This window comes from Mus pahari, chromosome 17 (genome assembly GCF_900095145.1).
Source record: "Mus pahari chromosome 17, PAHARI_EIJ_v1.1, whole genome shotgun sequence".
NCBI lineage: Eukaryota > Metazoa > Chordata > Mammalia > Rodentia > Muridae > Mus > Mus pahari.
This window is the reverse complement of record NC_034606.1, coordinates 29,986,202-30,012,806: the sequence shown is the minus strand read 5'-3', so window position 1 is coordinate 30,012,806 and position 26,605 is coordinate 29,986,202. Positions and strand designations below refer to the sequence as shown.

The 26,605-nt window shown below is 46.9% G+C and overlaps 1 protein-coding gene across 4 annotated transcripts in view; it reads left to right on the top strand.

Moving 5' to 3' along the window:
* Asap1 (ArfGAP with SH3 domain, ankyrin repeat and PH domain 1) overlaps window positions 1-26,605 on the top strand; it is a 300,809-nt gene that overhangs the window by 13,009 nt on the left and 261,195 nt on the right. For all 4 annotated transcript variants that reach the window (XM_029531154.1, XM_029531149.1, XM_029531152.1 and 1 more), the window contains exon 2: window positions 19,759-19,844. In XM_029531154.1, the coding sequence (XP_029387014.1) occupies window positions 19,786-19,844 (59 nt within the window). In that variant the 5' untranslated portion in view covers window positions 19,759-19,785. The remainder of the gene's footprint in view (window positions 1-19,758; window positions 19,845-26,605) is intronic.

Here is a 26,605-nt window from a genome sequence, read left to right as displayed (position 1 = left end):
TCTTCTCTTCTCTTCTCTTCTCTTCTCTTCTCTTCTCTTCTCTCTCTCTCTCTCTCTCTCTCTCTCTCTCTCTCTCTCTCTCTTTCTTTTTTTCTCTCATCAAGAGACAGGAGAGGAGGGAACCCAAGATTGAGAATTTGTCTCAATAAGACCAAACTACAGGGCCTATTCTTAATTAGTATTGATACGGATATACCCAGTCCATTGTAGGTGTTGCTATCACTGGGCATGTGATCCTGGGTGTATATGGACACAAACTGAGCAAGTCAGTCAAGAGGAGCAAAATAGTCAGCAACATTCCTCCATAGCTTCTGCTTCTGTTTCATTTCCTGCCTCCAGGGTGCTGCCCCAACCTCCCTCAGTGATGGATTGTTACCTGAAAGTATACGATGAAATAAACCCTTTTCTCTCCAAGTCGCATTTGGTCATGTTGTTTTATCGCAACAATGGGAACGCTACCTAAGACATTGTGTTTAGTAGAATAGTATGACTGGGAAGAGGAGAAAGAGAGAGAAAGAAAGAGTTGGAAGAAGACAGTGAAGAAGAGGGATCCTCAGACATCGGCAGGTGGAGGGATGCGTATCTCAGCTAGGCCTGCTGGTAGCTGTTACAAACAAGGAAAAGACAAAGGAAGATTCACACTCCTAAAGACATCAAAGAGACCATGGATGGCCCTGCTCATCTTGATTTGGGAATGCTAGAATTGTGAAGGAATATATTTCTGTTGTTTTTAAACAACCAGCTTTGGTGATTTGTTATGGTATACCTAGAAAACAAGTATGATGATGATAGTTATGATGATAGTGATGATGATGGTGATGATAATGGTGATGATGGTGTTGATGGTGTTGTTGTTGTTGTTGTTGGTGGTGGTGGTGATGATAGCATTTACCCTGGTGGTAATGGTATTGCTGATGTAGGTGCCAAGGACAACTGTAACAATGATGATACCAAGCATGCGTGACAGTGATGATAATGATGGTGGTGATGAGGACAGCCATGGCAGTGGTGGTGCTGAAAATGACCATGACGATTGTGCATCTGGCCTTAGCACAAGAGAGAGTTTGGGGACCTGGAAGAAGCTTCCAGAAGGTCTGGATGGCTCTTATCGGAGGAAAACTCTCAAGTTCTCACTGTTTCTCTAGTTTCAGAGGTCATCATAGAGAGGCTGGTACAAGGGAGAAGAGAAGGGCTTCTGTGGTCTGGATGGCTTAAAAATGGCCCTTGACCTGGTCAGCTGAAAGATCCCTTTCCCTGCCCCTCTGCTATTCTGTGTCCAGCCGCCCCTTGTCTTACATGCCCTTATGCCTGGCTTAGTGCCAGGCATTGGTGACAGCTTTCTTACTGTTCATTACGTGGCTGACTAGGCTGCCATTTGCTGATCCCTTACCAAAACATATGCAACACTGTCTCTCTTCCCTGCTGGGCGGTGTTCTCTATGAGGTTGACCCTCTTTGATCCACTCCTAAGTGTGGTATAATCTCAGTGCCCATCCCGCTGAGCAGGACGAGGCATCACTCCTGGGTAGTGTCAGCGCTGATCCCAGCCAGTCCTTGGGAAGATTAGGTTGCTAAAATCCTCTAGCTCCAAGGTGGTCCTTAGGAAGGAAGAACAAATACAGAGACGTGTGTGGTCTGAGTCAGGCGTGTTGAAGGACTCTTAGAGCGTGGAGTGCTCTCCAGGGCTTGTTGGTGTGGCAGAGAGAGGCACGTGTGTGGCTGACAGAGGGGACACTTGGCGGGCAGGCTGCAAAAGGAGACATTAAGTTTCTCGAGCTGGAGATCCAGATGGTGGCTGTAGACATCGCTCGGTTGGGTTCTGTATAGATTACAGGATGCATGGCCGGGCCATAGTGATGGCAGACATCGTACAACCCTTCACCTATACCCTCTGGTCCTACTTACTGTTACCATCATTTATTGTTTGAAGCAGGGACCCCTGTGTCACAGGATGGTCTCCCAACTCTTCTCCAGAGCTGAGGTTACAGGCCCCGGGGCCATCATCATCGAAGACTCTTTATGATGGATGGACAGGTTATTTGCCTTTTCCGCTTGCATTCTTGTCCAAATGCTTCCGTCTGACGTGGAGTTGATGGGTCAAAGAGGAGGCACATTTTCTTGCTTAATTCAGTCTTCTAATTTGCCGTTCAGGGAAGCTGTCTGTCTCATGATCAGTTACACATCTCTGCATACAGGTGATCAGCCAAGGATAATGTTTTCTATTTGCATTTTGAAATTTAATACATAATTTACTAGGAAGTCATATGTGTGTGTGCATATGTATGTGTGCGTGTGTGTGTGTGTGTGTATGTATGTATGTATGTATGTATGTACTTCAATCATGCTGGCAAATTGACCCAAGCCAGTTGGAATAGTTTAGTTCTTCCTGCTACTGTAGTTTACATAGATGTGGTTTCTAGACCTGACTTTGTTGTCAGCTGTGAGTGCAAGCCGCTTGTTCAACCTCTGTGGCCTTCAGTATCCTTTAGAAAGTGGTTGTAGGGAACTAGAGGCTCCATTCACCACTACCACCACCACCATCACCATCACCATCACCATCACCATCACCATCATCACCACCACCACCACCACCATCGTCACCATCAACATCACTACCACCACCACTACCAACAGCAACACCATCACCATCATCACCCAACAGCAGCAACACTACCACCACCACCACCACCACCACCACCACCACCATTATTTTATTAAGAATAGTAGAAAGAAGCCATTTTGGAGAAACTAGACTTGAACCTTGTTATTAAATATTCAGAGTCCCCAAATCAAAGGCTTTTATTCAAATGGCTTTTATCCAAACCCAGGACACTTGCCTGTAGCTCTCTCATTCTGTTCACGCACCTCTGTGTGACTTGACATCATGACAGCCAGTTTCCATGGCTGCTGAAGAAAGTACTGTAGGTAGGCCCTCCCTAAGAAGCTGACTCACGAAAGAGAGCTTTGAGGACATAGAGAATGAGGAAGGGAGAGGCTTTAGGGGGGAATGACTAAGGTGTTCTAAGTGCTTCGGAGGACTATGGGGTGAGTCTGGGAGGAGCAGCAGAGAAGCCCAGACCAGGGAGGGGCCAGGAAAACACCCCAGGGGAATCACACAGGTCAGAGAGCAACAGCCTGGAAAGGCTGACAAGTGGAATCCTCAGACAGGCCTTCCTTGGGATGCGCTGGCTCAGCCATTCCAGCTTTTCTCTATGACACAGTCACATGTCCCCAAACTGCCACAGGTGCTTGTGGATGACTCTGCCCCACCATCCTCCTTAAAGTCATTGTCCTTCTTTCCTGCTTAGTCTTTCCCTTTCTCCACCCTGCAGCTGGTGCACCATCCCTTCATGTTCTTCCCCATCATGCCCCCATCTATGGTCTATGGAGATTGATCCTCCCACTCTGAATGCCTTTTGCGTTGGTCTACTTGGGATGCAGAGAAGGATGAGCCTTGTCCTGAGCTGGGATACCCACCTCATGGGAGCTGTTCCTGGTGTAGCTTCCTTGGTCCAGCTTTTCCTTCATGACTGTTTTTGTTAACCCGTCTCCCTTAGTATTCTGCACCTTGTTAGAACAGAGCCTACTACAGTGGTATTTGCATCTACAGGTTCTGATATAAGTAGGCATCAGATATAGTATTTGGGGGGGGTAATCATGAAACCATGCATAATTCAGTTCAGTTGACTAACATGGTGTTAATAAAGCAACAGTATCCACAATAACCAACAGTCCCTACAGTGTTTTTTTCTTTTTTTTTTTCCAATTTTTATTAGGTATTTACTTCATTTACATTTTAAATGCTATCCCCAAAGTCCCCTATACCCTCTCCCCCGCTCCCCTACCCACCTACTCCTCCTTCTTGGCCCTGGTGTTCCCCTGTACTGGGGCATATAATGTTTGCAAGACCAAGGGGCCTCTCTTCCCCCCTACAGGGTTTTTAAAAAATGTGGTTTTTCTTCTTCAAGATAGATATCTTTGATTCCTTTAGTAGTCATACTCAAACACAGGCCTCTTCTGCTTCTGTGGTCCTACAGCTTCTCAAACTGTGTATTCCTTGGCTGAGGAGGAAGTGGAGAAGACACACCCATTTCTTAAAAGCCTGTTAATGACTTACCCCATTTCCACCTTCCCTGGCTAGAACCCTGACACATAATCACCCTCAGTTTCAAAGGAGTCTGGGAAATGTAGTCTGGTGTGCCCAGAGAACTTGGTGAGAGTTGGCTGCAGTGTTGGGTGTGAGGAAACAGACAGAGCTCTTTGGAAGTGATGCTTGTGACCATAGATGTTCAACTCCTGGTCTGAGGGGGCTAAAGTCCTACCTGATCCAACTCATTTTGATGCTGCTCAGTAATAAGGATACACTCTGTAAGAAGTGACTGTCTGGGGAGGAAGGAGGGAGGCCATGGACATAGAAAACTGAACTCTGCTATGCAAGTGACTAGGGTCTGTTCTTTGACAATGACAATGGCATCTTACATGTTCCAGATACTGATATGCTCCATCCTCATAGCTATTCGTGTGTCACAGGTGAGTGAACTGAACCTCAGAGCAGCAATTTTCCCAAGGTCACAGTTGAGTGACAGAGCCCAAGTTTGGGTTCCAGCAAGCTGGTGACACAGCTGCCATTCCCGATGTGAGCCCAACCCAGTTCTACCAGATGGATAATACTGCCACTGAGATAGTCATAATTTGTGTTACAAGCAATGAATGAGGTCACCCTCGGGGCCCCACCTAACAGTCTCATAGGAGCCATCATGATAAATCTGAACCTAACCTAGTAACACTAGTATTATCAGCCCTGTTTTATGGAGTGAGGAAGTGAAGACTCAGAGAAGTGAGATATTTCTCTGAAGTCACACAGCAGGGAAGCCATCAAGGGTACTGTCCATTCTAAGCTTTTGGCTGCAAGGAACACAACTGGCTTAAAGGAAACAGAAGAGAACTGGACTGGACCATAGGCTAGGCAATAGGCTGTTTTATTGCAGTAGGGGACACACAGCTCCCTTGAATTATTCTAATTTCATAAAGGGTTGACTCACATGCATGCACACACACACACACACACACACACACACACACACACACACATGATGTAGAATTGACATGAAACTAACCATAAATCTTACCGAGGCATTCAGTTCGGTGACTCTGAGTCCATTCATAATGTGTGACTATCATTTCTATGGAGTTCCAAGATGTTTTCTTCATCCACGAAGGAAGCCACAATGCCTCCTGGTTCCCCTGTCCCACTCCCAGCCCCTGGCAACCACCAGGCACTTCTTCTCTATGTATGCACCTCTGCTGGATGCTTCTCGTGTATGGAATTGTCTGTGTAAGATTTCATGTCTGGCTTTCATTCAGCATGTTTTAGAATTAACGTTGTAAAGATCTACTCAGGGTGTGGTAGAGTGCCAGGATCCCTTTCGTCTGGCTGTTTGCTTGTTTGGGGTTTGTTTCTTTGAGACACGTTCTTGCTAGGTAACCTTGGCTGCTTTGAACCGTCCTGTCCCTTCATTCCTTTTTTACAGTTCACTTAATTCCATTGTGTGGGTAGGTTGTAATGTTTATTCATTTACTAGCTGATGAACAATCTAAGCTGTTGCTACTTTTTGGCTGTCATGGCAAGTGCTGCTATGAACATTCATTTACAAGTGTTTATATGAGTTCATGTCTTCAATTCCTTGGGGCATATATGCCTGGGGTGGAATCGCTCAGTCATCAGGTAACTATTTTTAACTTTTTTGAGGAGCTGTCAGACCTTTGCAAAGTGGTTGAGTGATTTTTTTTTTTTTTTTTACATTCCCACCAGCCAGCAGACCTTTGCCAAGACTTGATGTTGGCCCATTTTCTTGTCTGTGGCCGAACTAATGAATGTGAAGTGGTGTGTCATGGTGGTTTTACTTGCAGGCCCATAATGACTCATGCCTTTGAGCTGCTTCTCCCAGGCTTGCTGGCCATGTCAAGGAGCTTTAGGAAGGTGTGGCCAGGTAGGGGGTAGCGAAACCTCCAGAACAGCAGCCTAGGGGGTTCTGGTGGATATGTGGTTTTTGAGGGGCAGAGAGTGAATGACTGGCAGAGTCGCAAAAAAGGTTTGGGCTTCCTGGAGAGGTCCTGGGCAGAGCTGAGACTTGGGCTGAGCTTGGAAGATGTCTTCAGCCTCCCTTCTTCCTCCCATCTCCTAGGGGAACTCCTTGTTGACTGTGACCAGAGAGTAGGGAGCTGCTCTATAAGTTATGAGGTTGGCTAATGGCTGGTCCTTGAGTGTTGGCCTCTTAACTGAAGTTGCTTGTGAGATTGGCTATAATCCTGTGGGATAATCACTCCCCCCCCCCCTTTATCCTTACCACCATAGACAACACAGAGAGCCTCCTTTCTACAACAAATACTACTGAGAAAGGATTCTCTTTCTCCTCCTCTCTCCTCCCTCTTCTCCCCTCCTTTCTTTTGGGTAAGTTTTCATCCCCTCTCTAAGCCTGTACCAAACGCTGTCTGGGCACACATGGAATAGATAACTCATGACTGCAGCCGGGCTGCAGAGAAGGTTTCAGACCGGATGTACAGTCAGATACCAGCTTTTACTAGACCTGCCTGAGGAGAGGCCTATTCTCCTTGAAGCTATCACGCCGTATTTGGATACCACCCGCAGGCCAGTAAACCACTTGAAGCAAGCTTTCCAGAAAACCCCTGTCTCCCCTAAATGAGAGAGAGGTGGGGGGATTCTCCCTGACCATATCCCATGAGCGCTGGAATGATGGAGCCATGGCTGAAGTTCCATTCTCTCCTACTCCCTATGGGTCAGTTGTAGGCCTGCCTGTAAGTTCCACTTCTGTTTCCAGTAAGGCGGTGCTTGTCCACTCTCTCTTCCGGGATGTCTAGTTAAAGCCTTCTGCAAAGCTGGACTTCCCAGCTCGCTCCTTGCCAGGCCACCGCTTTCCACATCAGTCACAGCACGGAGGTGGGTGGTGTGAGGAAGGGCAATTCTTCCAGCCTGTGTCTCCTGCCTGAACCATCCAGGAAAATGTCTCTGCAGAGGAAGCAGGCTGACGCTGGAATGTCCTGATCCAGCACATGAAGTCGTAGTCGTCGTTGTCGGTCCCCCCCTCGCCCCCCCCCAGGGAAGCTGGAAAGTGCCCAGCTGTTTTTCTGCAGCTGGCCATGGGAAAAGGCCCTGCCACAGCTGTGTGCCTTCCTTTGCACTTCATGTCGGGGTGCACATGCATCTCTGTACATGCCTGTCCTGGGAATGGTGGCCTTTGGTTTTGGCATGGGGTCTCTCGCACCACTCATCTTTCAGAGAGGGTTTCACGCAGCCCAGGTTGGCTTCAGGCTTGCTCTGTAGCCCAGTGTGTTTGTAAACTCCTGATCCCTCTGCCTCTCTCTCTCTCTCTCTGAAGTGCTTGGATTTCAGGCATGTGACGTCACACCCAGAACTTCACGCACGTGTGGCTAAGTTCTTTACTAACGGAGCTACATTTCCAGCCCAGTGTCTCCCCTTTTGGCCATGTAGTGGCTCATCTGAGTCCTAGTCATTCAAGATTTTGAGGGAGCAGGGTACCCATCAGGTCAGGAGATGCTGGAATGGGATGTCTCTGCTGCGCTTTCTCTTCTCAGGAACCCTCACTGTGCTTGTGAGATAGGGACGGTATGACCCTTGCTTCCCCACTGGCACCTGAGGTCCCAAGGAGCTAGTAGCCACGGCCATACATGCTGCCCCTTGGGGCACGAAATACATGTCTTGATTAACTGCTTTTAATTCTTTGTCATTTGGGGATAAAAATCTTGGGGAAAGTGAGGAGACTGGATTAATGTCTGAGAGAACTTTGGTTTGCAGCGGGTTCTAGAGGATGGGGCCTGTCAGGACACCTCATACCATAACATAACTGCCAAGCAAGAGGCTTGTGGGAACCGGTGTCCTGATAACGTGTTGCTAATCCTTTGGCAACTAGGAGTTGGACTCCGCTGGGAAAGTCTTGGCGTGAGATATTTGTTTGGTTTATTAATTCGTCAATTCACTGAACATGCACTGGGCCAGGCACAGTCCTGGCTGAGGGTCATCTTGTTCCCCGAAGGCTTCTCTGGAGAGGAGTGACAGATTGCTTTCCCCATAATTCCATCTTGCTTGCCAGAGAGTTTTTTTTTTTTTTCCAACAGCCTTCCATTTCAGGTGGCACCCTGATGTCCACAGCTTGTCCTCCTGTGAAGGTGACCCGAAATGGCTCAGGGAGTAGTCCTGAAACTACAGTGAGTCAGCGCACCCAGCTCAGTATCCTGTCACTGTGCTGACACCCTTAGCACTTGGAGACAAACAGCTGTCGGAATGGAAACTGTTTCATCGTCATTAGAAGCAAAGAATCTAGACTCCAAGATATGCTGTTTTTGAAATTGAGAAGATCCTTCTATGTTGGCAAGCAGCAACGTTTCTAAGAAACAGAGGCAGGTTTTCAGAGAGATGTTTGAAGGTTGAGCTGCCTGGCCCTGGTGTTCCTAGGTCACATAGCCTTCCTAAGTATGGCAGGAAGGTAATTTGGCACTGGCTTCCTTGTCTAGTTGGAGGAAGTAGCATGCAGGGCTACTTGCATGTGTGAGACCACACACACACACACATATATATATATATATATACATACATACATATATACACACATACATACATATGTGTGTATATATATATGTATATATATGTGTGTATATATATGTGTGTGATATGTATGTATATATACACACATATATTATGTCTAATGTACATATTAATACATAATTTATAATTCATTATTATTATTTGTATTGCCTGCAATATAAAAGGCATTCCCGCCCTCCTATTTTGACAGTTCAAGCAGAAGTGTCTTAGCCCCACCCCCTTTTTAATTGATTCAGGGAATGTATTCTGGCAACAATAGTTGCTACTGACCACCTGCGGTGCAGCAGCCATTCTTAGAGCTATGGAAAGGGACAGTAGTCCTAGCTGCTGCACTAGAACATTCTGATGTGCTGTCATGAGTCTTTCAAACAGCATGTGAAATAGACCCCCTATATTGGTTCATCCCTGGAAGGCCAAGTTTGTACCATTTTAGGAACTAGAAGGGCAAAAGATGCCAAGGGAAGCATCAGTTGCCCATGTTTTTCCAGAGGGTCTAATTCACAGCAGACCCTTGAAGGGACTTATTGTAAAATTAGTTGTTTATGTATTTAATTTTGAAACAATGATTTTTTTTTTTTAATTATTCATTCTGGCTACATAGACCAGGACTACGAGTTCAACTTGTGATCCTCCTTCCCAAGGGCTGGGTGCAGAGGTCCTATGTCTAGCCTGAGGCTACTCTTATTAAGCGAGCTTTAAACATTAGAATACCCAGTTGTATGGGAAAGGTGAGATGAAACTGGCAAGGGAAGAGGCAGATACTTTGGTCCGTCTGTCCGTCCATCCGCAGATTCCAAAGCCTCTTCCTTCTGTGCTTCCACTTGCAGGTTGAGAACTTCCTAACTGCAAACCTTCGCATCTGCCTGTGACCACACAGCTTTAGATGGGAGCAGACTTGAAATGACAAACCTCTACTGCCATCCCCTTCTGGATGGAGCAGTACTGTGCTAGGCAGAATGACACACGTTCCCACAGTGAGCAGGTTCTTTAGGCTGTGGCCTTGTGGGTCCACTTAGAGCCTCTTCCTTTCTGTGTGTCTGATAGCCTCCTGTTACACCTCAAAACCGGATGCTGCTGTCCTCCAGCTCCACAGAGCTATTGCATCCAGCCGTGTGCATCGCTTTTCTGTTTTATAGTAGCTTCTCCTTTTGTAGGTAGGCACAGCTATAGGCTCACCTGTGTGGCTTGCATCAGAAGACAGTGCCCAGCTTGGGATGGCGTCTTGTTAGCATCTGCCACCTAGTGTAGGAATGAATGGATCTGGCGAAACGGAAGATAATCGGATGACTAGTCCAACCATGTTTCTTCAGTGTGAAAGATACTCTTTAGACATGTTCTACGTGAACAAGCAGGGTGAAGGGTTGGGTTTCGTTTCTCATTAGCCCCGCAGATATGTAAGAATGTCATGCCTAGGATTTGTGAACTGCAGCTACACAGGGAGGGGGGAGGGGGAGCGTGTGGGTGAGTGTTCATGTGGGACCAGGTGTGCTTTGCATGATTCTTTGGAAGATCTAAAGGAGGGATTCGTCTCTTTGTTTCTCATCATCCTATAACCTCTGTGCTTGGCTTTAAGTAGATGGTATTGAATGCTGCTTAGACATACACCTCATTTCTTTTGATGCTGGGATTCTTTTGATTACAGAATGCATTATTGATGTCCTAACAGTGCTGGCAGAGAAAGCAGAAGTCAGAATGCATCGGCAGGAATGTGCTTTCTATTCCAGACATGCTAACCTGTGAAAATATGGCCATCGGAGAACGGAGTGTAACATGGTTACGAAGAATACAGCCAAGCTGGGTGGCTGGGTGTTGGCTGCTGTCAGGACCAGGCATAAGCTTGTGTGAGGCTGGTCTAGTTAGCATCTTAAAAGTCCTTTCCTACTTCTAACATTCCTAGTGGGAGACACATGTGAGGAGTTGTCTCTCCTGAGGCCACTCCTGCTCTGAAAGGCTGTTGAGATTTGAAAGAACTTGGACATATTTAGATATTCTAGTTTTATTTCTGTTGCTGTGATGAGAACAGTCTGACCAAAATCAACTTAGGGGAGAAAAGGGCTTATTTCATCTTACAGTTTTAGATCCTCATTGAGAGAAGTTGAGGCAGGAACTTGGAGGCAGGCAGGTCTGCTTGCTCTTCCACACAGCATTACTTCTGACCAGTTACTTGATAGCTAAGGAAGTGCAACAGGAACCATGGAACCAGCTCACTGGATGTCTTATACTCAGCTACATTTATTTCGTTTAGGATCGCCTGCCTAGGGAATGGTTCTGCCCACAGTGGACTGGGCTCTACTATATCAATTAACAAAAACAACAATCCCTCACAGACATGCCCACAAACCAGTTTGATCTGGGGAGTTCCTCAATGTAGACTCTCATGTTAGATGATACTGGGCTGTGTCAGTTTGTCAGCTAACGAGGACACTGGGTTTCATTTGTTACTCATAAAAACTCTAGCAAGATGCTCATCCTGTCTTAGCCCATTCCTTCCTGGTGAGAGGGAGTAACAGTGACACCTGCTCTCAGGCTGTTATGAAATTAATGTTAAATTTTGGAGTGTTTGGTACACATACTTGCTACGCGGCACATGCGAGCTTTGTCATTGTTTAAAAAATGGTTATTTAGGTTGTGAGGGTTGTTGTTGCTACCTTAAGATGGAACAAGAGTGTTGCTTCTCACTGCCCGGGGCTTGGTGAGGACCCATGACTGCGGGTGACAGAGTAGCTGGCACCTAGGCCCAAATGCTGCTAAGGAGTGCTTGGCCCCCAGGCTTCCAGGGGAACTAGAACCTCCCATGTGAGCTCTTCCCCCGTTTCTCCTGTCCCTGGACTGAGTGGAGGCTGGGACGCTGAGGTGTTATTCCTGGAAGGTGACTTGCAGTCCTTGGAAGCAGGATCCTCTCTGATTGTCACTGGGGCAAGGGTCACTGGACATCAACAGGATGAGCAGACATATGAAATCATGTCCCATGCTGCTGCTCCCGATGACAAGCCGCTGAGTCAGGACTCCCGGCTGCAGGTGTCATTCCTAGTTTGGGTTGTCACCATAGCGACAGTCATTTGTCCTATCACCTCTTTGTGGAGATAGAAACTCCCTTGGTATCAGCAGCTCTAAGCCTAGCTTGGCAGGACCCCCTGCATTCAATGTTCCAGTGCTGAGCTCCAAGTACAGAAACCGGGTAACATTCAGCTCGTGCTAGAGCTCTGAGCTCTGAGTGTTGGAGCCCTCCGCTCCTTGGTAGATGGAAGCACTGATTTTGGGTGGCTCCCTGGAACTCTTCAGGCCCAGCTCTTTACGGTCCCTGCTTCCACCTTCTGGAACTATTCAGCTGCTGCTACTGGGTATGCTTGGGGCGGCAACCCTCGCAATTGTCTGCTATTCATGTTATCAGCTCACTTTCATGTGGTAGAGATAAAAGACCACAAATAGACAAGAGAACCCTCAGTGAGACTTTAATAGACTTGAGGCTGCCGCGCCACAAGTGGGGACCACACAGGGAGGTGGACAGAAGGACACTCTGTTGGACTGATCTTGCTTTTGTAGACAGTTGTACCTTAAACCCTAAATGGCTGGGGACACCTCCCCGACCAGATTGAAGATTGTTGTGAGGATGTTGGATGACTGTGATGGAGCCACAGAGAGTCATTCGAAGCTGTCCTGACAAAGCTGAGTCATTGCAGGTGGCTCTGTGACAGAAAAGTCTCTGAGAGCATAGCCAGGCAGTAGCCACCATGGCAGTTGTGATAGTTCCTGTGACTGCGACAGAATGTCCCAGGGGCTTCTGGGACTGGTTCAGAGTCTTATCTGGGCATCAGTCACTATGTCAATGTCCCTGAACCTTCATTCACAAGGCATTTAAAGCAACCCCAGCTGTCATGACGAACACTCCAGGAACTATCAAGGGAGTGTCTGTTTGGACAGCTTTAGTGGTTCCTGTGAAAACTGTGCCACTGCCCCCGACAGGCCTTCAGGAGTGGCATCGGTGTCATTCACAACCTTGCAGGACTCGGGATGCATCAGCACCAGTGGTTCTGATCTGTTAGTGTCCCTACTCAGCCTGGGGCGGTCATCGGTTCTGCCCTAGGTAGCTGACATCGTAGCCAGGCATGAGGGAAAACTGAGAGCTATCAACCAAGCAAGGGAACTGCTTGCAACTCCCAGCTTCAGTCATTTAAGCAAATAAAACAACAGTCCAACAAGCAGACAAACCTTGACGAGTACCCACATAAAAGTCAAGACATGAAGTTCACATTCTTCTTTAGCAGACCTTACCCGATCATTCCTAAACCTCAGGCAAGCACCCTTAGGGAAGGATGGGGGCCTCCCTCTCCTCAGCCACACACCTGCCTTGCACTGGCAATTCTCATACTTTATGACCATTTCCTTCCTAGCAACACTGCACTGTAACTATTGTCTTACCATCTCTAGGCAGGCTCTGCCTGAAGCCAGCAGCCGTGGAAATGTGAGACTATAAATGTGAGAGATGAAGGCATGAAGCAGAGAGACAGAGATGATATGGTCCCCTGTAGATGGGATCTTGCGCTGCTGTGCCTCATTCTCGTGGGGGCCTCCTTGTGTTGGGGAGCCGTGGGTTTGTTTCCTCATGTCCTGTCCACCCATCCTGGTCTGAGGGCTGTAGTTTGGAGCGACTCCTTGGCTACCTCTAAGTTTGTCTCTTGGTGGTAGACAGGAGCGGGGAGGAGGAGGGGCAGGCAGGGATTGCTTGAAGCAGGATGCACTACCTTTTAATGAGGCAGAGAGGTCACAGGATCTGCCAACTGTGAGCTGGTTAGCCAAGAAAGTCACTGATTCAGCTTCAGTCTGGAAGCCTGTGGACCAGGAGGCCAAAGGTGTTAATCCTAACCTGAATCAGACCCAAGAACAAGGAACACCAGTATCCAAGGACAGAAGAACATGGATTTCAGCTCATGTGGAGAGCAAATTCACCCCTGGTCTTTTCTTCATTCAGGCTTTTGGACAGACTGGATGGGGCCCATTCACCACAGAAACACCCTTAGCAGACTCATCCAAATATAATGTTTTTGTAGCTGCCTGGGCAGCTCTTAGCCAAGTCGAACTGACACATGAGATTGACCATCACCCTGCCCATTGTGGGCTTGTTTCCATTTTTATTGACACCACAGAGTTCAGGATGGGTAAACTGTTGTGCTAGGAGATTCTGGGAATACTTCCTAGAAGGGTTGGAGCTTCACCCCGAAGCAACAAGTTGAGCTGCTAAGAGATGGGAGGAAATAATAGCACAGCAATATGTTTGTCTTATTTTTCTTTAGGCTCTTGGGTTTTTTTGACTAAGTACAGCTCCCACTGAACAGGAAAAAAAAATCACACTGGTAAGTGGGAAAAGTGTTTGCCATGATTTTACAAGAGGAAGCAATTGTCTGGGCTGTAGCCAGCTGCGGAAGACTCCGGAGTTTCCTTTCTGAAAGGATGTGAATCCAGTGTCTGAGGCTCCCATGAGGTAAAACTCAGCTGCTCTCCGAGGATTGGCACTGGAGAGAGGGTGTTAGTTTCTTGGTCTAAACGACTTCGGGATGGAGAGTTTATTTTGGTTGATGGTTTCAGAGGGCTCAGTCCATCGCGCTTGGTCCTATGTACGAAGGCAGAGCATTGTGGCAGAGAGGTTTCTGTACCTCAGGATATACAGGAAACAGAGGACAGAGGGGATCCGGGGATTAAGTGTGAACTTCAAAACCGTGCCTGAAGCAACCAGCATTCTCCAATTAGGTCCTATCTTCTGAAGTTTCTGTCATCTTCCCACACATTGTCAATAGCCTGGGCTCAAATGTTCAACACATGAGTGTGCATGTGCATGACCATTTGTGTGTGTGTGTGTGTGTGTGTGTGTGTGTGTGTGTGTATATGTGTGCTGGTGGGAGGTATATTTCACATTCCAGCCACAACAGAAAGGTTTATGTGCCATATGGCTTATTCCTATATGGCATCAGGGGTGGCTGTCCTGACTGTATGTTGCAGGACAGACTTTCAGTGGAAAAGCATATTCCAGAGAATTAACAAGCTAACTTCAAAAGCGTGGCCTTAGCAACCCACTTACTCATCTTGATGCAGATGAATTCTACTTTATGTCATCATCAGGCAGTTGTTTTAAGCATTTTATCTCTAGGCCAGCAAGGTGACTGCTATTGAGAGGAGCATGTTATTCACTCACACTCCACACATTTTACTGAGCATCTATTTACCGACACCCATTGCTTCCCCACTTAGGCCTTTGATTTTCCCCAATGTGTGTTCACTCGATGCTTCCTGCATCACTGAACCATCTCCCAGGATGGATGGAAATTGGTTAAGTAAATGCCCCGGTTCCCTTCTCCTCGGAAGCAAGGTCTGAGATGTTATCTGGTCTTCAGAAGGCCCTCTGTAGTGAGTTTCAGGCTCTCATAGGATGGCCTGCATTCACTTCTGAGCACACAACTTCACTGTAGCATCGTTAGGGCATTGATTTCAGGCACGGCCAGCACTGTTAGTTCTAAGCACTGAGAAGTTCCCAGGGAGCCAGAGTTTCACTCAGTGTTTTAACCACATTATCTTGTTGATTGTGATGCGGAGTAGGAAAGCATAAGTGCATATGGGTTAAATATCTCACCAGTGTCCCACTGTGGCTTCTAATTCAGGGGCAAGTCTTCTAATTATAAGTCATATTGTAAGAATACAGGATCTAGCAAGACAGTGTCACTATTATACAGCATCCAGTGTTTGCTTATCTATATCTATCATCTTATATTTATTGAGAATTTTATGCATTTAATGTTTGACTCCAACCTCAAACTCCTTCCCCTCTAATTCCTCTTCTCTTAACCAAATACCTTTCCTTCCCAACTTCATGTCTTCATGTGCTCACTCTTACACACACAGAGACATACACACGCACAGACACACACACAGACATACACACATATACACACACAGAGACACACTGATACGTACAGACACACACACACACACGTACTGACACAGACACACAGACACACAGACACACAGACACACAGACACACACACACACACACACACACACACACACACACACACACACTGTGTGTGTGCGCTGCCTGTATGTGCACTATTGTAGGACCATCTCCTGGAGCATGGGTAGCCTTTCAGGAGCCACATCCCTGAAGAAATTTCCCTCTTCCCATAGCCGTCAGTTGCTCCTCAGAGATGGGTGGGACTTCCTGAGCCCCTCCTTTGTCCATGCTGGGCTTTTGGCTGGCTTGACCTTGCTCATGCTCGGTCTTGTTTGTCACAGCTAGTGTGCGTTCATGTGTGCAGCTGCCTTTTCAGGTCCAGAAAAGCCTGTTTTACTGCAGACATCCACGACTTCTGGCACTTATGGTGGTCGCTGATCCTTAGGGTAGGGATTGTTGGTATAGATGTCCCATGCAGAGCTGAGCACACTCTCTTGAACTTGTATTCTCTGCTTGTTGCCTGCTGTGGGTCTCTGTTAATCAGCACATACTACAAAGAGAAGCTGCTCTGATGAGGTCTGAGAGATGCACTAGTATATGGGCATAAGGCTAAGAACCTGGTGGGGGGAGGCAGTGGGCGCAGAGGGATTTTAATACTGTGTCCATGTAGCAGAACCATAGTATTAGGTTCTCCCGGGACCTGTGATCGAGCTGGAACTTAGATTTGGACTATTCTACATTAGTAGGAGTGATCCCTCTGGAAAAGAAATAATCTCTGAAACTGAATCAGTTTCAGAGGGATAACATGGTCTTGATGTGTATGCTTTACTCTGAGCACCCGTGCATGGATGCTGACCTCAGCCTAGGAGGTCATTGTCAAGGCAGCAGGGTGTCACACCTCACACAGCTCTTTCACACTTCTCTCTGGAGATTCATAGTGTGTACTGATGTGGGCTAGGTTGGGATTATGGCTTTATTTCACAAACAAGGACCTAAGAGGCTGAGGGGCTAACCTATCAATATGGCATTCTGGAAACTCGTCAAAGGACAAGGCTAAGGCAGGTGAGTGGAGAAGGAGCCATGGGACTCATGTAGCAGCTCATGGAAGACTGTTCAGAGGAAGTATGGCTGCAGTTCATTTATGTATTGTTTTATTATCATTTCTGGGAGAGTATCATATATGCCAGGCTAGCTTCAAATTCCCCAAGCAGCCTGGGGTGACCTTGAGCTTTCTGATCCTCCTGCCTTGCTCTCTAGAGTGCTAATATTAAAGGGGTGCATAACCATGCCTCATTTATGAGGTGCCAAGGATCAAGCCCAGCATTTTGTGGCTATTAGACAAGCACTCTACCAACCAAACTACATTTCCAGTTCAAGCTACTGAGCCTGCATCCAGAATCTGGTTCTCCTATGCCCTGTCTCAAGCACGTTATTATGTATTTATTAATTTTTTAAAGGGAGTACACTGTTGCTCTCTTCAGAGACACCAGAAGAGGGCATCAGATCCTGTTACAGATGGTTGTGAGCCACTATGTGGTTGCTGGGAATTGAACTCATGACCTCTGGTAGACAGTCTGTGCTCAGTCTATGCTGAGCCATCTCTCCAGACCCCTATTTCTAAGTCTTGAGTTTTCTCTTCTCACCAAAGAGGCTAGCAAGTGCAGAGGCTAGCAAATGCCATTTCAGTGATTTCTGTTCTTTTCATGGAGTAGGACTGTTTAAACTTTGTCCACTTGCAACTTTCTTTCCTATGAAAAATTTTAACACAACCTCTGTTCTCTAGTATGTGTACAAGCAAAACCATACATTTATTTTTAAATGACCATTTATTAAAGAGGAAATCAATTAAACACACGAATGAGATGGGTGTGTTTTTCTATTTTATTTTATTTTTACATGCATTAAGTCTCGCCTGAATACCTGGGACTGAAAGACCGAGAACATCTTCAGTATTTTTCGGAGCTTATCCGTGCTTCAGGTTTATAATCATCGACCCAAAGGATGGTGTTTCTCATGGGTACATGGTGCAAAAGAGAATATTTTGGCTGTTTTAGAAATCACTGGAAATTCCATCCTGATCCTAGGTCAAAATTCATGCAGCCTGTTCTCTGAAACCCACATCAGCAACTTGAGCACTTTTATAAAAATCAGGCATTCTGATGCAATACAGTCCAAAGACAGGCTAATTTGCTGCCTACCTGCTGAGAGCTGACTGTCAGAAAAATAACAAAGTCCTTGTTTTCTGTAATAAAAATCATTATTATTCTGTAAGCGTGCTGCCATTCATGATGTACAGGAACCTCAGGCGTGAGCTGAGGTGTATTAGGGGGCCTTCATCGGCGTGAGGACTTGCACAGTGCCACGCGTGCCCATTGTACGAGTAGAGCTGAGGATGAAGGAAAGCCATGCACCGAGACAAGGGGGAGGTCTGCCCGTAGCACACCAGGCTCATCATACCCCTGATTTGTAATTCACTTTTGCTAGTTGGGGGGGGGGGGTTCAGAAGCTTGCTGTCGCTAGCTTTTGCCTTACCCCACCCCACACAGAGACTACCCACCTTTAAATAGCTTTTGTTCTAGAGCACCAAGAAACCACTGAAGGATGGTTAGCTGGGGGTGGAGAGGTGGGAGATGACACCATCAGATTATTTCTAAAAATTTTATCCTGCACATCAACTTGGTTAGAAGATGTTATCTCGGGGCCGGAGAGATGCCTCAGCAGTCAAGAGCACTTAACTGCTCTCAGTAGAGGACCTAAGTTCAGTCCCCAGGGTCCACACCTGATAACTCACAACCTGTAACTCCTAATCAAAAGAAATTCATTGTCCTCTTTTGGACTGGACTTTGAAAGCACATGTATTCCTGTGCATATGTCAAACAGACATATTCATATACATGTAATTAAAACCTAAAACACAAAACAAAACAAAACCCAAGATGTAAGTCTTACTTGCATATGGGATTTTTTTTTCTTAAAAGAGCAACAAATGTTCTCCCCCCACACACACAAAAGATTTATTTATTTATTTATCTTATATGAGTACATTGTAGCTGTCTTCAGACACACCAAAGGACGGCATCTGATCTTATTGCAGATGGTTGTGAGCCACCATGTGGTTGCTGGGAATTGAACTCAGGACCTTTGGAAGAACAGTCTTAACCTCTGAGCCATCTCTCCAGCCCGCATATGGGATTTTTTTGTTTAACCGACCAGCCCCACCTGTGACTATTAGGAAACTGGACAATGTGTGGAAGTTTGATGTTGTCAGCAGTGCTTGATGCTGATTGGAGCTGAGTGAGAGACACATGGATTCCATGCCTCTCTTATTGTGTATGTACAAAATGAGTGGAAGGGAGAGGGTGATTTCATCGTGGAAGATGTGATGTAGTACTGAGGTTAGGCCATTTGTAGTAGCCCAGATGACAGTATTTGGGGGCTTGGTCCAGGGCATCAGAGGAGATAGGACAGCAGCTAAGTAGGCAGTGCCCCTAAGTGGGCCGGATAATGATGGGGTCTAGAGTTTCTGGCCTTGGATGGGGGTACCACTCTGAGCTAGCGACCCTGGAGAAGCACCAAGTAGGCCCCATGGCTCATGGTAGTTTACAGCCCCATCTTTCTTTCCCTTCTATCTTACAAATATTGAAGCTACTTCCTTGAGCAGTGTCTTCCATTCTAGTGCGTTCAGTACACGAAGCGATTAATTAAGCTTTGATATGCATACATTAATTGCAGTCCTTTCCCAGGTATACGGGGGCTGTCCTGAAATATGTAGGCTCATTTTCATCTGCCTTCTTCTTGAAACCGGTTGCTCTGCTTTCCAGGAGGCACACAGCTGCGTGCATGTGTCTGTCTGTCCGTCATACCTGCCACACACTGTTAGTTCATGTTTAAGGAGCCTGGGCCTAGAGAAGTTAATGACTTGTAAATTGCTCTCCAAGTCTGAGCTAGAAATAGAAGGCAAGAAGGTTCCCCGAACAGTCTTGCACAGAGCTGTTCTGATGGAGGTGTCAGCCCCACTGTGGGGAGTGACACGTGCTAGCTGTCTAGCCTCGCATGCTGACTGGTCACTCTGGGAAGCCGGAGCACTCCTAATGAGGGCTCAGCCTCCATCGGTTGGATATAGGTTTCCTTGGCGCCCGTGGCTGACCGTCTCACCTCTTCTCCCCACACTGTTCAGGTCGTTTTCGGATGTGACGGCTGAGACATGAGATCTTCAGCCTCCCGGCTCTCCAGTTTTTCCTCCAGAGATTCACTATGGAATCGGTGAGTGGTCCCTGGCTCAACCTGTCTGGGGAACATGCTGATGCTGTGCAGGGTGGGATGGAAGCAGCATCGGTACAAGCATCCATGCCCACAACTCTTCTGGTATTTGTGGCATGATAGATCTCTGAATTTTCTTTTCTTTTCTTTTTTTTTTTTTACATTTATCAATTTACGCATGTGTATCTTATGGCATATGTGTAGACATCAGAGGACAAGTTTTGGGGTTGGTTTTTTTTTCCTTCCACCATATAGGTTCTTGGAATCCAGCTTAGGTTCTCAGACCCAGTGACAAACACCCCGACCTACCAAGCCATCTCCACTCTGCTCCTGTAGCCCCGGGCTGGTTTTGACTGTAACAGGTAGCTGAGGGATGACCTTGAGCTTCTCATCTGCCCTCTTTCCACCTCCTAAGTGCAGGGATTCCAGGTGTCACCGCCATGCCTGGTTGGTGCAGTGCTGGGGACGGCACCAGGGCTTTGTGCATGGTAGGCAGTTACTCAGCCAACTGAGTGACATCTCAGCCCTTCACACCGGTCTCTATCAGATTCATCACCTTCCGAATTCAATCCTAAAGAAATGACCGGGGCAGGGCAGGGTGAGGTGTAGGATTGTATCAGAAAGTGGTCAGGAACGTGGTGTGTGTTGCTCTAGTAAGTTGAACTTCTTTGGAGATGGTTGCAACCTGTCTGCCCATCTGACCTGCTGGGTAGGAATGACTGTGTTGGCAAATGGCTCTCCCAGCTGGATTTTAAGTCATCTTCTCTGGCCCTGGTCCCCTGCTTCCCCTGCCCACCCCACCCCCCTGCCCTGCCATATAGTCTATGCCATCCTGTTGTGAAAGGTTTGCCCAATTTGGCAGCTGGAAATACTGAGTCCTAGAATTGGGGTAGATAAGGAGAGGTCTCAAAGTTCAACTTCAGTGGTCCAGGATAGACCTTCTTACGGCTCAGGATGGGCCCCCAAGAAATTCGTAAAATCACAAGGGTTCACTGGCACGGGCCGGTTTGCTGTGGCTGGTGTTGCCTGGAAGTCAGTGCCATGTTGAAGAGTGCATGCTAGTGCTGAAGGGAGTGGCTGGTTCCTGGCCCGGGTTCAGGTTTGTATGATCTCAGTTGAGCCATTGATTTTTATCTCTTACTTCTGCTCCCTTATCTAGGAAAGGGGCAGGATAAACATTTATGTTTCAGATTTTTTGGCACAGGCTAGAAAAAGTTACACAATCAAGTGTGTAAATACAGTAGGTACACAGAATGCAATAATTATTTCATTTTCAGGCTGAAAACAAATCTTAAGGATGGTTGGCTAAGCAAAAGTATTCTAAATGGGGAGCTAGGGAGATGGCCCAGTTAGTAAAATGCTTGCTGTGAATGCCCGAGGAACCCAAGTTCAGATCTTCAGCTCCCAATAAAAGCTGGGCAGGACCAAAATAGTGTGAGTCTGTAACTCTGGGGTTTGGTGGTTGGGGGGGTGGCAAGATGACAATTGCTGTTGTTGTTTGGTGATGGTGGTGTTGGTAGTTGTTGTTGGTGCATCTTTGAAGCTTTCTGGCCAGCCAGTCTAGACAACTCTAAGCCAGGTTCATTAAGGGACCTTGTCTTAAACATAATGTGCAGAAGTAATTGAGGAAGATATCTGGGCATAAAGCTGTAGCATCTTCAGGCACATGCTTCACACACACACACACACACACACACACACACACACACACACACACACCTGCACACACTGAATGGGTGGCAGAAGTGAGTAGGGGAATCAAAACTTGGGCTTTGGATGTGACCCAGACATGAGGTGACAAGAGAGAGACTGTTTCCAAGGAAACAAGGCTTTAGGCGCCCTGCTTTCATAGTTCATCTATTATGAGTTTTTTTTTTTTTTCCAAATCCCGTTATGTTTTATTGTGCTTTGTTTTTAAAGTCAAGAGTACCATACAAGGTGGCATTGATTTTGCAGGTATGTTTTTAAGGCATAGAAATTGTACTGTAGTTGTAAGAACTTGTGGCATTGTTGGAGTTAGGTTTTGCTAGGAATGACATAAAACCCAAGGGGCCCTTGGCTTTGAAAACTCAGCCGTTAAAGCACTCGTTGGGAAAGCATCAGGATTGGAATTCAGATCCTAGAGCCCAGGTGAATGGGAGGGGGGCATGGCGGCCTGTCAGTGATTCTGGCCTTGGAATATGGAGACAGGATCGTTGGAACAAGCTGACTACCAAGACAAAGTAAGAACTTAGTGAGTTTGGTTCTTAATGAATGAGGCTTGAGAAAGGAGTCCTGACATTAATTATGCCCCCTCCAAAACACACACACACACACACACACACACACACACACACATGTGAACACTCATGCACACACATGTGCACCCATGAAAAAAAAATTCAGATAGTGTACATATTCTTCTCTAAAAAGTTTAGACACAGAGTAGAGAGGTGCCGCTGCAGCAATCTGTGTCTGTGAGGTCCTTTCTCTTGTTTCTGTGCTGTGTGGTTTTCTGTTTCCAAGGCTCTTATTGTTCCATGCCAGTCGTGTTTTCCCTGGCCATCAGACGAGAGGCAAACAAACAGACACACCAAGAAGAAAGGCAGGGTATACGCTGCTTCTGCATGTATCTTGTTGGTCAAAATTTAATCCTCTGGATAAAATTAGTTGCAAAAGGAAAAAAAATAGACTTGTTTAAAATATAATCTTTATTCTGTGAGAGTAGACTTACCAAGTGTTGTCAGCATAGGAGGGAATGAACACTAGACGAACCCATCTTTGAGCGTGCTACTTACTGCTTACAGAATGGGTGCTGTTGAGAAGCCGCTATTCTCTCAGCCAGACTGCTGCAGTCTGGGCACAACTCAGGTGACCTTGACAGTCCCCTGACTTCTCGGAGCCTCAGGAGTTTTGTCTGTGAAGCCCATCCGTACAGTTCCGCCAAGTGTTCTTGTGAGCAGTGAATGAGCCTAGGCCAAGCTCTCGCCCTGTACCTGGTGCACCTTAAATGCCAAATCCGCTTTTGCGCTGCCTACTATTTGCAGGCTGTGGTGATGTTTAATGACTACTCATTGCTTCCTCCACCACCCATGCCTGCCTTCTCCTGCCTCTCCTACTGTCACTGCTGGCTGCCGTTGCTGCTGCTGTAGCTTCCAAGACCCCCGTTCCCACAGCCTCTGCTGGTCCAGACACTTCCCTCAGTGCTGCGGCTCCTCCCTCTATGCCTTCCACTTCCTAGTGCAGTGCTACTTCTAGTCCCCTGAGCTCACTGACGTACCACTCCCTGCCTTTGAGCCTCAGCGCATAGTAAGCTGCCATTTCAAAGATGAGAGGGAGACAGCGGCTGGAACAGAGCAGATGTGATGGGCATGATACAAGTGCTGGTTTCTTCGTGTGCAAAATTCCACTTAAGATGGATGGTACTGTGTGTTTACCTTCCACTTCGTGAAAACATGTCCTTCCAGGGTACACCGACGTCTTCATTGGTAAAGTGTGCGCTGTGCAAGCGTGAGGGTCTGAGTTTAAGCACCTGAAGCCAGGTGAGAAGGACAAACGTGGTGACACATGTCTGTCACCCGAGCGCTCAGGACGCGGAGACAGCCAATCTGTCTATACTATTGAGTTCCAGGTTTGGGGAGAGACCCTGCCTCAAAAATTAAGGTGGAGAGAGATTGAGGATGACTGAATCATGAACCTCTGGCCCACATACAGATGAACACACATATGTGTGTCTCTGTGCATCACACACACACACAAACACACACACACATATACGTGTGCACACACACATGTACCTTAGCTGGCAAGTGATGGGGCCTGAGTGGCGTCACTCAGGTGATTGCAAAGTCTGTGCTCTGGACTGTAATTAGAAGGCTTGAATGTCTGTTACTTAGTTCCTTTCTTTCACTGAAGGGGCAAAATCCACTGCGCATCCCTGAGACCCTAGGAACTGGGATGCAGGATACATGCAGACGATGTGGCCTGTCTTGTGAAGCGCTGTCTCCCAAGAGGTGAACACCAGAGCCTTCAGATTAGGTTCAGTGTGGGATGTCCTGGGGCCCACAGGGTGGGGCTGGAAGCCAGCCTCACCACACCACTGAGTGACTGGTAGGGAAAAGTTCCCACATTCGTGGGTAGTCCAGTCACATGTGGCCCACATTCCGCCACCGAAAGCAGTGTTCTCTACCCCAGAAGGGGTCAGCTTTTCTTGTCTTGTCTGTCACTGTCACGGTTAGGAGCTGCCTGGCACTCCAAGCAGCAGGCTGCACTCGAGCTGTGAATTCAGTGTGGAAAAGGCAAGAATAGGAGTGGAGACTTCCTAAAATTAGGCAAGACAGTGTGAATGAAGGAAAGAATGAGTAAGCTCACACCCCACGGCAGAGCAGGTGTCATGGCTGGAGAAGGACAGGAACCAGTGTGTTCCTGTTTGACACCGATAACCCCAGGAAGGGAGAAACGCAGCCCACTGTGACCGAGAGGGATTCAGCAACCAGCTGGCGTCGCTTCGAGGGTTTTTCTTCGTACATACAAATGACCTAACTGCAGCCTGCAACCATCCAAAGCCAAGCCCTGGGAAAATTCCTCTGCCTTCCAAATCTCAGGGCAGACTCTATCTCCGTCATGCTGCCGGCTGCTCGCCCAAATCGAATTTCCCCCCGCATCCAGCTGATGTCCCTTTTTGGCCACAGGGCAGGGGTCAGGAATGCGCGCTGCACATGGACAGGAAACGTGTCCCAGAAGCCAAACACGAGGTTGACCTTTCAACTCTGCATTTCTAACATAGCTGAAAGGGCCAGGATGCCTTAGGGGTCTGGATGGGAAAGAAAAAGAAATGCATGATAGAAAAACAGTTTTGAAGTCCCATTGTGAAGGGCGTTTGGATAGGATTGAAGTGGCCTGAAAGTCCTGAGGCCACCTTCTGGTTTTGGTTGTTCTTCAGTTACAGTATTCTCCTCAACCCAAGAGCCTGGAAAGTATGATCCTGTTCCCTCTCCCTCCCTCTCTCCCTCCTGTCCTCCCTCTGCCCTCCCTCCCTCCCTCTCTCCCTTCCTTTTTTTAGAATGTAGAAAGCTGCAGCATGCTGGACCCTGTGCAGAGCCCTGGAAATAAGTGAGAAGCGCTGAGGGCCAAGCCTCTGTGGGCATCATTTGTGTTCAGCCGTTGTTTTAAAAGCTGTATCCATTCTACAAATGCCTACATTTTTTAAGTTTGTTCTTAAAATTAACCTTTTTTTGTTATCATGTATAATGATGGACTTCATTCTGACATTTTTATATACAGATCTCCTTGTATTTTGGTCATTTTTATACTCCACTAATACCCCCTATTCTTCCTCATATCTCTTCACAGTGGTCCTCTTCCTCCCACAGCAAAGTCACCCCTTCTGCTTCTGTGTGTGTGTGTGTGTGTGTGTGTGTGTATGTGTGTGAGTGCATGTGAATGTATGTGTGTGTATGTGAGTATGTACATATATGTGTATGTATGTGTGTGTGAATGTGTGTATGTGTGTGAGTGTGTACATATGTGTGTGTGAATACATGTATTGTGTGTGAGTATATATATGAATGTGTGTGTGAGTCCTGTTTTCTCAAGTGTTTTAGTAGCATAGAGTTGGTTCTACCTCTTAGGTTCTTGTTTCTGTTTTGATTTCCCAGGTGCAGAGGCAAGTGCTGTATCACTAAGATACTTCCTAGCACCCTTTTGAAAGTACAGGGCTGGAGAGATGGCTCAGTCGTTAAGAGCACTGGCTGCTCTTCCAGAGGACCTGGGTTCAATAGCCAGTACCCACGTGGCAGCTCACAAATGTCTGCAACTCTAATTCCAGGGCACCCAACACACTCACACAGACATACATGCAGGAAAAACAGCACGGCACATACATGCACATAAAGTAAAACTTAAATTAAAAAGAGATTTTTTTTTCAAAAAAGAAAAGAAAAAGAAAAAGAAAATGACTTTGTCCTTCATTTTTCTCACCTGTTCACTCCACACAGCACTTTCTGAGACCCACCATGAGGTGGCAGGCACTGTACCAGCTGCTGGGATACCAAGATGACTGACACACACTTCCCATTTATTGGAAGTCAGAGGAGGAAGGCCAGCACAGTGAGCTCACCTGGGCTGCTCTAGTCCCTGCAGGCTGGTGTCACCCAACAGAGGTGGTCCTGTTCTGCATTACAGAAGGCTAAGGGTTTGGAGCCAGGGGTCCATAGGTCACAGTCTCTGACACCTACGGAGAGTTGCCTCACCCCTAGCTTCTATATTTGCTTTCTGACCTTGGTGCTTCTGGGCTGGCACGCATGCTACCTGTTTCTGCAGTGGAGTAAGTTTTTTCTCCTGCCTGTAAGAACTGTAGCCATACTAGATTTAGGGGTTTTTTGTTTTTTTTCTACTTCCCTGTGACCTCACCTAAATGTATACCTGATTGTATCTGCAAAGATCCTGGGTTTTGTTGTTGTTATTTGTTTGTTTGTTTTGAGATAGGGTCTCATTAGCTCAGGCTGCCCTGAACTTGTTATGGAGTCAAAGTTTGGCCTTTGAAATCCTGATCTTTCTGGTTCTACCTCCCAGGTAGTAGGATTACAGGTGAATGCCAACATGCACAGCTCATATACAGATCCTGTTTTCAAATGAATGGTCATATTCATGAATGCTGGGAGTTGGGACTTAACTTTTATGGGGCAATACAGCATATTATAACATAGCTCAGGACGCTTTGTGAGGCTGTGACATGGGTTGCCACCCTACACTCTTGCTCTTTCAGTGGTGTCTTTATAGGTAAA